The sequence below is a fragment of the Gouania willdenowi genome, chromosome 6, assembly GCF_900634775.1.
Source record: "Gouania willdenowi chromosome 6, fGouWil2.1, whole genome shotgun sequence".
Lineage (NCBI taxonomy): Eukaryota > Metazoa > Chordata > Actinopteri > Blenniiformes > Gobiesocidae > Gouania > Gouania willdenowi.
The window spans coordinates 60,299,939-60,312,399 of NC_041049.1; the positions used below are offsets into that span (position 1 = coordinate 60,299,939).

The 12,461-nt window shown below is 36.3% G+C and overlaps 1 protein-coding gene across 1 annotated transcript in view; it reads left to right on the plus strand.

Moving 5' to 3' along the window:
- Positions 1-12,461, plus strand: part of syt7a (synaptotagmin VIIa) — a 166,770-nt gene that overhangs the window by 78,067 nt on the left and 76,242 nt on the right. Inside the window, exon 2 of the mRNA XM_028449422.1 lies at positions 5,016-5,119. Within this exon, the coding sequence (XP_028305223.1) occupies positions 5,016-5,119 (104 nt within the window). The remainder of the gene's footprint in view (positions 1-5,015; positions 5,120-12,461) is intronic.

The window sequence follows — 12,461 nt, forward strand, 5'->3', positions numbered from 1 at the left end:
TAGTGCCCTACTTTGGTCCCCAGGCTAGGAACCTTGGTTTCATCATGGATGGTGCTTTTAAATTAGTGAGACAAATCAGCTCAGTGGTAAAGTCCAGCTTCTTTCAGCTAAGGTTGCTGGCAAAAGTGAAACTCTATCTGGCCCATAGGCACCTTGAAAAGGTGATCCATGCTTTTATTCCATCATGTTTGGACTACTTTAATTCTCTTTATGTTGGCATCAGTCAGTTCAAGCTCAACCGCCTCCAATTCGTCCAAAATGCAGCGGCCCATCTTTTAACTGGGTCTAAAAAACATGAGCACATAACTCCTGTACTGTCTACAGTACAAGATTGATTTTAATGTTCTTTTATTGGTTTTTAAGTGTCTGAATGGAGTGGCCCCCCGGTACCTGCATGACCTCCTTTTCTTGCATCAGCCCTCCAGAGCTCTGAGGTCAGCCAACCAGATGGTTTTAGACATCCCTCATTCCGTTTTAAAATCCAGAGGTCACTGTTCTTTTTCTGTGGCAGCTCCCACCCTCTGGAATGCACTACCGCTAGCTGCGTGGACCACCTACAGCCTGTACTCTTTTAAAACTAAGCTCAAAACTCACTTTTTTGCCCTGGCCTTTGGCAGAGCTTAAAGAGTTTCTTAAATCTTTTATTGTTTTACTCGTGGTGTCTTATTGTTGTTTAATGTCTTTTGTTTAATGGTGTTATACATTTATTATCTTCACTGTAAAGCACTTTGATATGCTGCTGGCTGTTTTAATGTGCTATATAATAACATTTGTAGTTACTAAATCTTGACATGTGACATGAGAAGAAACATTTTTGAATTTAAATGTATTTTGGTTTATGACAGAATCAATGAAAACATTATATGAGCTTAAACAACTAAATAGTGTCTATTATTTAATCACTGAGTGCTAATATAATGTGTGATATAAATAAATAATATTATGATTGCATTGTTCACAAATCCCAAACTTAATTTAGCTGCTACATGTTTAGCTTTAAGGTGCTAGCTGCTACATGTTGTCAGTGCCCAATTCTTTCACGGGCCCTATCGTCTACATCCGGTCGGCATATTTTACGGCAGTTCGTGTACTATTTAAAAGGTTGAAACCCTGCTATTTAAAAAGAATTAGAAATTTATGTTTTGAGTTTTTTATTTTATTTTCTGTTTTTGATTGTCAATGTGTATTGTGTTTTTCTCTATTTAAAAAAACAACAATTAAAAACACAGAACAGTCACATATTTACATTTGTACTATTAAAATGTTTGACAAACGTCATATGGTCGGTTTAGCATTGAGGTGCTAGCGGCTACATGTTTAGGATTGAGGTGCTAGCTGCTACATGTATAGCATGAGTTGCTTGCTGCTACATGTTTAGCATTGAGGTGCTAGCTACTACATGTTTAGCATTGAGGTGTTAGCTGCTACATGTTTAGCATTGAGGTGCTGGCCAAGAAGATTTTCGCTGATCGACAAACTATTTATTGCACAATGTTCACACAACTGGGCTGTTGTTTTCCATCTGGTGTTTACACAGACCTTGCTCACGGTGCACACACAACACACCTATCTTTCCCTTTTTCATTACACTAATGAAGGCTCAACTTAGATTTAACAGCCACTTCAGAACATGGGCTAGCAAAGAGTACAATTCCACTTTAAAGTGCTAAACAGAACACCACTGTGCACTTCCCACAATCCCTTGCAGCCGGCTTCCTCCACACAGGTGCCACAATATAAACTAAATTTAACGTCTTCTCCTTTTCTCGCCTCTTGTAGGCTGTGCATCAGTATTATGGGTACACCGGGAACTAGTGAAATGAGAAGTGTTCCGCGCTGTTTGGAGTGCAAAAAAAAAAAACGATTAACCGCGTTGTTTTGTTTAGTTTGTTATTTTTCTTGAATTCATTAATCTCCATTAAAGCGTTATAGTCCCAGCCCTAGTGCAAACACAAGGCTGTCCTGATAAAGAAGGTTCAGAATCCTTGAGCTTTTGTTCTAATATTTACTTTCATCTGTAAAACCAAACTGATCATTAGTGCCACTAAAAACCAAGCAATGCAGCAACACAAACACTTTTCAATAACTTGATGTCATTGGACTAGAAACGCCTCTCTATTTAACGCTCTCTATATTTTTCCACCTGGCCTCAGATGGTCACACCGACTTTAAAAAAGATAGTGATCCTGAAGGCAAAGCTGAACTTCAAGGTGTTTCCCAAACTGATTTCCATATGAAACAGTGTTTCCTGTCTCAGCTTCTTCCTCCAAGCTCATCTGTCCCTCAACGACATGAATGGGACGAGAAGAAAGAATGTTAGAGGAGCGAGAGGCAAAGGGTAGCTGTGAGAAGATAAGCTGACTTGTAATAATAAGGATTCTGTTGATTGTTGAAGTGATGAGGAATTTTACAGTGATCAGCACAGAGTATTCGATTTAAAGCAAAAGTATGGGTTTTTGTCACAGCCTGAGTTTTTTTTTTTTTAATCAATGTATCTTTAGAGTGCGTGATCTCATTTTTTCATCCTGGCACTCACAGGTTTGCCGGTTTCTCTTCCCAGTGGGTAGTTTTGAATTTGTTCTAACAGTTTCTTTATTGCCCTTTCAAAGGACATTTTAGTTTAGTTGAGTTTTAGATTTGCTCCTTCCAGAGATGTTTAGTATTTAATAAAACCTAAATCCCTCCTGGCATCCGCTCACCCACCTCTCTATTTCAGAGTGGTAGTATGTAAATATAGAGGTCACCAACTATAACGCTGCTGCTGTGAACAAATTAAACTAGCATCATTCTCATTGGCCACAGTTACATGATGTTTTTCAATCCCAAATAAGTCATTCCGCATTTTAATCATTTGGAATTAAAGTGTTCTGTTTTGTGTTTACATGGAAATAGTCATTCTGAATTGAAGTTTACTTGGAAACACTTTTATTTGCCTTTATTTAATTCCGTTTTAGGTCTGGGGGTGGGAAGGGTTCTGATTGGACAGGGGGAAAATGTGACATATTCCCGTCTTATCAGGAAGGAAACAAACAACAAACCTTTTATTTTCGTTTATGCTTTAAGTAAACCGTAATTAACTTAAAGTGGAATAAATGTATAAAAGATTGAGGAATTATTCAATTCAGAATTAAAATCAGAATAAACCAGCCACTTACTTCGGATTTGAGTTTAATTCAGAAAGGTCATTTTAATTTGTGTTTACAAGGTCATTTTAAATATTTCTTAAAGAGGATTGAACTTTTATTCTGAATTAAAGGGGAATTAAAGCTCTCGTGTGAACGTAGCCATTGCCAATAAAGCCCGTCTTTCCACAGACATGGTGAAGCCAGGCATCAGCAGAGAACAAGCGACAGTAACTGGAGGTTTGCTGGTTTGAATCCACTGTAGACCATCACTTTGGGACCTAACTGCTTCCAGAATGCCCTTGAAGCGACTTTACTGGTCAAATAATGGAAAAATAAAACAAAAACAAGAACAGAAAAGACATTTTCAAACAACTTACCTTTCAAAACTAACGACTAACGTGAAAACAGTCATGAGCAGCTCCATTCCAGTCCTTAAAAGCACTAAATGTGACCAGTTTCAGGTCCTATGGTTGTTTGTTCTGTGCAGTACATTTAAAAGCAGGGCTCCAACCCCCTGTAGGTATTCTGTTCTCCACTATGATGAAGCTAGAGACTCCTCTAGTAAACAAAAGTACGTTGCTGGAGGGTTGTTTAAGGTCATTCAGTAGAAGTAGACCTGGCTCTGAGTGGATTGAACCCACAGTGTTGTTGTGTCTCTACAATCAGTGGTTCTCAAACTTTTTTTGCTCAAGTCCCACTTTCTCTAACTTTTGAATCCAAGGACCCCCTTTTGTCTGACTACAACATTTTGGTTAGAAAACTATTTAAAAACAACTAAAGATCATAATGATGGAATGAATGAGTGATAACACATTTTAAAGAATCTAACTTTGTGATTTAGTGGAATAAAGCAGTATTTTATGCCTCCTAAATAGATTTATTTTCATAGTTTTTATATTTTCCGGTCATCTCCCGCCTTATGTGGACAAGACTGACTCTTGCATTTTCAGTTCATGTTCTAATCAAGATCATTTCTGTCATCATTTTGTGTGTTTTTTGTGTCATTTTGTTGTTGTTTGTCTGTTTTTTTATATTATTATTCAGTATATTTTTCTCTTATTTTGCACATTTCTCTGTTATTTTTTCTGTATTTTGTAGTAATCTTGTGTATTTTTCTCTCATTTAGTGTGTCTTTGTTTTTGTTTTGTGTGAGTTGCAAGTAATATTTAGTATGATTATAATTTTCCATATGAAAGCAAGCATTATAAAACCCCATATTTTTAATGCTTTAATTTGTCATTTTCTATTCCCTCTTTCTCAAGTACCCCCTTTTGCTCCGTCTCGTACCTCTAGGGGTGCACGTACCCCCATTTGAGAAACCCTGCTCTCCACCACTGAATGTGCACACATTCTGAGCAACGTGAGCAACAATAAATGAAGCTTTTCCGTATTTTTTATGACACTCATCCAGAGCCACCCACTGATCCCCATTAATCATGAGCTCTGTGGTATTGTCAGCTCAGCCTCCCCTGGTATCTCTCATACCCCCCCCCCCCACCCCCCACCCCATCCCATCCCTTTACTTTCACTCTGTCACTTAACAAGCTGTGACACCATGACAGTGATGTGTGTCCCACTGACTGATGCCTGGCTCTGAACCTTATTGGAAAGGTATTGAAAAGCTCCTGCTGGAGGGGCTACTGATGAGATTGTGCTTTTTCACTGTCCATATGATGGAATGAGGGGGGTGGGCTGGCTCCTTTCTTTTTTTTGTGGGGGGGAGGGCAGTATAACATGATTTATTGTTGGGTAAATAAACTCAGTAGTCAAAAAATAGTTCGTTGTTGTGTGTTTTTTTTCTCATGCCTCAGAGAAAATGTCTTTATGCAGAAAAAGAAGGGTTTGACTGATTTTGTGTGTGTGTGTGTGTGTGTGTGTGTGTGTGCACAGGCTCAGTGACGCTCAGTGTGTTCCTGGTCTCCCTCGCAGTGACGGTGTGTGCGGTTTGGCTGGTGGCGCTTTGTGGCGTCTGTGGTTGGTGTCAACGCAAGCTGGTGAGTGCACACACACACACACACACACATACACACACACACACACGCACGCACGCACGCACGCACGCACGCACGCACACACACACACACACACACACACACACACACACACACACACACACACACACACACACTGTGGCCTCCAGCTGCATTTGCTGCTATCGCTTTCCACTTTATTACCCAGAGAGCTTTATTAAACATGGTGGAAGGGACACTTTGGCGTGCAACATCAAACAAAATGTGTGCAAATGTGATTAAAATCTGTGTAAATATTACGTGCTGAAAATAATTTGTCTGTTGTTGAGAGGCAGGGGTGGACTGGGACAAAAATTCAGTCCTGGTGTTTTTCTATTCAAACCAGCCCACTACATTATCAGACCATATAGAAGCTCAACATGTGGCTCTTTATGTCATAATTTGAACCCCTTTTAACTTATTTACATTTTGCAACTTCCTTTGTCTCATTTTTGCCCCTTTTCCAAAAGTTCTGACCCATTTTTCAGACTAACTTCCTTTTGCCAATAAAAATCCCTATTTTCCTAATTTTTGTCCATTTTTGCAACTTCTTTTTGACATTTTATCCAACTTTTGTCCATTCTTAAATTATTTTTGTCCACTTTTCATCCAAATAAGTTAACTTTTGCCCAATAAATAACACTTGTTTCATTTTTTCCCAACATGTTGCCTCTTTTTGTTGCACATTTTTGCTCTTTTTTTACTATCGTTTGCCACATTTTGCCCATTAAAGCTACACTTTGCCATTACATACCACCTGTTTCCTCTTTATTTGCCCATTTTCTGGCCACAACTGCTTTTGGCCCATTTTAATCACTTTACATATTTTCTTACCCTGTTTTTGCCACTTTTGGACCATTTTTGGCCACCTGTTAATTTGTCTCTTTCCACTCACTCGTAAAAAAAAAAAAAAAACAACCACTTCAGGTCGATGGCCCATCGTGACGATGCGCCGTATACCAGAGTGCCAAATGAGTGGATACCATCACCCTTTAACGTACCAAACTCCCATTTCTGATGCCAAACACATTTGATCCATTGAGGAATGGATCAAGGGCACTTCAGCCCTTTGATGTGTGTTATGTTATCTTTTGCCAACATAGCCAATCCTATAAGCCCTGCATGCTGTATGTTAGGGTCTCCATTGGAGGATTGTGTGTCAAGCACATCCCACACATGTTCAAATGCCTCAAACCGTTGACTGTGCTCCACAGATTTTTCCGGAGCATTTGTTGTCTTCCAATGCACATTGGACTCATTTTGCTGACTTTACTTTTAGTAACAGCAACATTGGACAAAGTGAAGTCATGGAGGCCCAAACATGGTCATTCAGTTTGTTCTCTTTACAATAATTCAATTCAATTAAACTTTGTTTGTATAGCGCAACTTACAACAAAGTCATCTCAATGCGCTGATTAAAATAAGAAGAGCATTGACATTCCTTTTAATCAGGGTTTTTCAAGCTTTTTTGGCTCAAGCTCCAATTTCTCTTACTTTTGAATCCCAGTCCCCCTGTTGTCTGACAAGAACATTTTGCTCTGAATTCTGTGAAAAAATAACTTTACAGCATAATGATGGAATGAAGGAGTGATAAAACACATTCTAAAGAATCTAATTTTGTAAATAAGTGGAATGAAACAGTATTTAGTGCCTTCTGATTAGATTTATTTCTATAGTTATTATCATTTCCTGTCATCTCCCGCCTCTTGTATTATCAGTTCATGTTCTAATCAATAATTTCTATCATGGTTTTGTGTATTTTGTTGTCGTTTGTCTGTTCTTTTTATTATTCAGTATATTTTTTCTCTTATTTTGTGGGTTTTTGTTGTTGTTTTTCTGTGTTGTTGGTATTATTTAAATTATTCTCTCTCAGTGCGTGTGTTTTTGGTGTCGTTTGGTTGTTTCTCTGTTATTTTTGTGTGTTTTGCAGTGATCTTGTGTATTTTTCTCTCATTTAGTGTGTCCTTGTCGTTCTGTGTGTTGCTGTGTGTTTGTTCTTTTTACTATTAAGTATATTTTTCTCTTATTTTGTCTGTTTTTGTTGTCGTTTTGTGAGTTGCTGGTAATATTTAGCATGATTATAATTTTTTACTGAAAACAAACATTATAAAGCCCCATATTGTTGTTTTTATTTGTTAATTTTTTTATTTGTATCTCAAGTACCCCCTGTAGTGCCATCGCGTACCCCAATTTGAGAAACACAAGTAAAATTTATAGAGAAAACATGAATTTACATGTAAATTACCATTAACTCAGTCCCTCCAAATACACAGTTTTCCTAATGCTTAGACCACATAATGGCAGTCATTTTAAATCTCAAATTGTTCAAAGAATTCTCAATTTTTCAAAAACTTTGCAATTTTCCTTAAATGAAATAGAAATTGGTGACAAAATTAAAGAAATGTGAGTGAAAATCCCGCAGGGACTGACATTTGTTACTTTTAGCTTGAATACTGTTTAGCCTTACATGCTCTATATATTAGATATACGTATGTTGAAATTATTATTTATTTTCTCCGACTATAACGGAAAAACTCCTCCATATTTGGACCCTGAAATAAAATGAGTTTGTTTAACATATTAAATGTCTGACTTAAAATGTAATTGTTGACAGTTTTAAACAGCTCTACACATATTCTATAGTGCATACAGTACATGATGTGACAAACACATTTTCTAATTCATCCACAATGTAAACTCCAGTGCTGGGAACAAATTTAGTTTAGTAGGTTTAAATGCATACATGAAGCTAAGTTTTTAATGACTATGAGAGAAGTGTACACCTTTAACTGAGGACTGCTGTATCAGATATGATTCACACACATTTAAAACCATTGTACGAGTGGAAAGCACTTGAAATGAGCAATGTAAGTTAACCTTGTGTCTTTGTATAACACATATATGATGGAATATATTATGATATATACATGTTTCTCTTTGATATTAATGAAATTAAAAGAAAAAATAAATCATCATTGGTTTAAAATCATTGGTTTAATCTGATATTTGATCCAGTTTGATACATTCATCCATTGTTAATATACTTAATGGGATTTTCTAATTTGTAGCCTAATAAAACAAGACAATAGTGCAATAATTATGCTATAATATAAAGAGCAGATGACCTTTGTATAACTTTGCTGCAGGTGTTTTTAGTTGCATTACTTAAAAATAATGATTTTACTGTGCTGTAGCACCCCGAGGATCTTCTGAAAGAGGTACAAAACCAATTCAATTTATTTTTGTAATGACTAAAAATGGAAACTGGCTTATCGAGAAAAAATAAAAAGTCTTATTAAGGAATTAGTTTGAAACGGTAGACCTGTGGCAAACAATCATTTTCCTCCCAGTGAAAGATTTAGCTGCTTACCAGCTGAGTGGACCATCGTTCCACACGATCAAAGATCCAGTTAGTGCCAAATGGTTCCGTAAAAGGACAGTAATGAATAAACGTGTTTTCAAAACACTGCATCAAACTTCATTTTAGCACAGCTGCATGTACCGTATCTCAAGGACAAAAAATAACTTTACACAGTAAATAAAGAGTCCCTGTGAAACCTCCCTGCAGTCCTTTCCTACCTAACATTTAATTGACCTCCTTTTTTGACAGATTTCTGTGTTACCACACAAAATTGTGTAAAACAAACCCAAAAATGTCACACATAAATGATCAATGTGTCCCTTCGCTAGAAGAGGCGGTTCTAAACTCACTTTAGACCTTTTCACGTGCCTTAGAGCCATACTGGACGTCTTTGAAGCACACAACACATGGCAAATGATATGGAAACTGCTGCAGACATATTTCTGTTCCATACACGGCACAGAAACCAAGGAATTCAATTCAAAATAAAAAAAAAATCCTCAGGCTCCAAGTATAGATACATTTATGAACTCGTTTAATCTGATTGGTCGGCTATGATGTGATGCATTATGTTTAATCTGATTGGTTGGCTATAATGTGATGTATTACGTTTAATCGGATTGGTCGGCTATAATGTGACGCATTACGTTTAATCTGATTGGTTGGCTATAATGTAATGTATTACGTTTAATCGGATTGGTCGGCTATGATGTGATGCATCACGTTTAATCTGATTGGTCGGCTATGATGTGATGCATTACATTTAATCTGATTGGTCGGCTATGATGTGATGCATTACGTTTAATCTGATTGGTCGGCTATGATGTGATGCATTTGATTGTTGTCTGGTCATTTCATTTTTTTTAGTTTCACAATGTCCGTTGATGATTTTAAAACAAAAAATATAATTTACTCAGTAACAGTTTGATGCAGAAATGTAACTAATTACTTCTTTTAAAACGTACATACTGTAAGTACAAGTAAAATGACTGATTTAGAAATATACCCAATAAAGTACAAGTACCCATAAAAGCAACTCAATTACAGTAACGTGTGTACTTGTAATCAGTTACTTTTGGCTATGATTTGTTTCTGACACACACATGGCCGAGTCTTATACATCAGACTCTATTACTCCAGAGGACTATAGTTACATGGCCTTATTGCTTGTGAGATGACTGTACTTAGATTACTTGATACCAATACAAAGTATAGAACAGGAAATGATCCTTGAAAAAGGACGTATTACAGCCCAGTGTTTAAATTGTGTTTGGTTTTCCTCTTTAAAGTCAATGGGGCAGAGAATGGCTTCTTGTCTTAGACAATGTCCCTGTGGTCCTACGATGAGCGCTGCTGGGAATGGATCTGTTTCCATTCTGCCAATGAGCTGTGCAGGAGTGGGATGAGATAGGGCACCAATATTTTAACCTCATGACCCTTTGACTGCCATAGTCATCTATACTACACCATCACAGAATGGATGGTTTTCTTCTTTCTCAGTGGAGTCGAACCCTGTACAAATAGGACAATTTAAAACTGGCTCCATGTATTACATGATGGCACTACATGGGGTACTAGAGAGAGAGGAAAATTAACAATGAAAGCATTAAAAATGCTGGGCTTTTATAATGTTTATTATTAGTTATAAATCATGATCATACTAAATAATACAAGCAACACACAGAAACGACAACAAAAACACACAAAATAAGAGAAAAATATACAGAAAAATAAAAAGAACAAACAATAAAAGACACAAAATGACAGTCATTTAGTACAGTTGTATTTTGATTAAAGTATGATGGACTTGGATCAAGACTGACAGTGAAATTTGGTTAGCAAAGCAGCCGGTCGTGCTGGGTGTGATGTTATAGTGACATTTGAATAAAAGATGTATTTATAAACATTTTATCTCTTCTTTACAAGTAAAATACCTTTTAATTCTATTGAACATGTAACCTATGCATTTGAAATATTCCTTTAAAAACACTACCTTCTTTGTTACCTGATGAGCATACAGTTTTGTTTGTAGTAAGTGGGTTTATGCTTGTTGTGGTGGATACCCAGTGAAAATACATCTGTAGAGAAGGTGAAATGTGTGTATTTCGGGCTTACCTGTTACTGGGAGCAAAGAGGAGGAGCCAAAACTCTGAAGGTGTCAGATTGTTAGTGTATAAAAAACTTTGTCTAAAGAGGCAGAGCTCATTACGTTTGATCCTTCAGTATCTGTGGCAGTTTTGTGTATTTGATGTTCACTTACCTGAACATATGATATAATTATTGAAATACATTACTTTCTTTTGGTCAAAAACTGACGAGAATATTGAAAATACATGAAAGTGCTCAACTAAATATTGCAGCCAGGTTCTTTACGGTTGGTTTTAGTTTCAAAGACTTCATAAATGGCTTCAAGGAAGTGCATGTTTACAGGTTTATAACACATCCTAATGATCTAATTATAGTTATACTGTATGTTTTTATGTGTTTCATGTCTTCAGATGTTAGTTTAGGCTTTTTACTCATTATACTTTGTTTACACTGACTAAAGGGTTTGTAGCTCACTGCTGTGAAAGACCATACAAATGTCCAAAACATGTAGGAGTGACCGTAATGAAGATGTCTGAAGCCTGTTGAGATAAGGCGCTTCTTTTTGTTCGTTTTCTCGTTTAATATCATCCCCGTGTGGTGGGTGTGTGCGTCCTCTGTGTGACAAATAGCTGTGGAGTAAGACTTCCTCCACCTCATGATTAGCCTTGAACTTTGTTGTTGCCTGATGTGGCTATATATATACTGTATATATAGATACAGTATATATATATATATATATATATAGGTTGGGGTCAATTACATTTTTAGTTAGAATTACATTTTCAATTACCCATTTTCAATTACAATGACAGTGACCAGCATTTTTTTTTTATCCAAATACAATTAAATTACGATTTTTTTTTTTTATCCTCAGAAAGTCAATTACAATGATGTTCTCAATTACTAAAGTTAGACTACAATTAATCACAATTACTGAGCCTGAAATAAATAACCGATTAAAAGATAGCCTTCCTCTTGTGTTAGCTTTCTGTTAGCATCTCTAATGCTAACGGGCCCTTAATCATCTGTAAAATACACTATATTCAAATATCTATCATCTAATTTCTTTCATACCTATTTATGACCTTTTTAGGCTTCCTAATCAACGAAAATATAAGTTTTAATATTTTTGGTGTGGGCATATGACCCTTTTTTTACATCAGTATACCCCTAGATTTATATACATATATTTAATGTTAAATGTGGGAAAGCTTGATATGAAACTTACTTTAATAATTGTTGACTACATATGTGTAGAACTGTACATAGAACTGTACATAGAACTATAACATGGTTCCCCAGACATTTTTTATAGAATTTTCATGGAAATTACAATAATAAAGTCAATTACCTTCAAGTCAATTACCTTTAACTCAATTACGATTTAATTACGATTGCAAGTGAGGATGCAAGTGCTGGCCCGCGTCGCCCTGCTTAAGCTTAGCATTAGCTAGCATTTACTAGCATTAGCATTAATCCAGCATTAGCTTAGTATTCATCTCTCATTAGCATTAGCCTAGTGTTAGCTTTAACCTAGCATTAGCATTAATTTATCATTAGCATTAATCTAGCATTAACCTAGCATTAGCTTAGTATTAATCTCTCATTAGCATTAGTCTAGTGTTAGCATTAGCCTAGCATTAGCATTAGTCTAGTGTTAGCATTAACCTAACGTTGGCATTGACCTAGCATTAGCATTGAGGTTTAAAAAAGTTGAAATAGGTTATTAAAATGAAACAATCACAATTATAATTGAGCCCAACCCTGGATGTTTGCTATAACCGTATGCGTATATGAACCCATGCAGGCTAATTTACTATTCATTAGGTAAGAAGTTCTCAGTATTTAGTGCCTAATTCAAACAAAGCGACCAGAGGC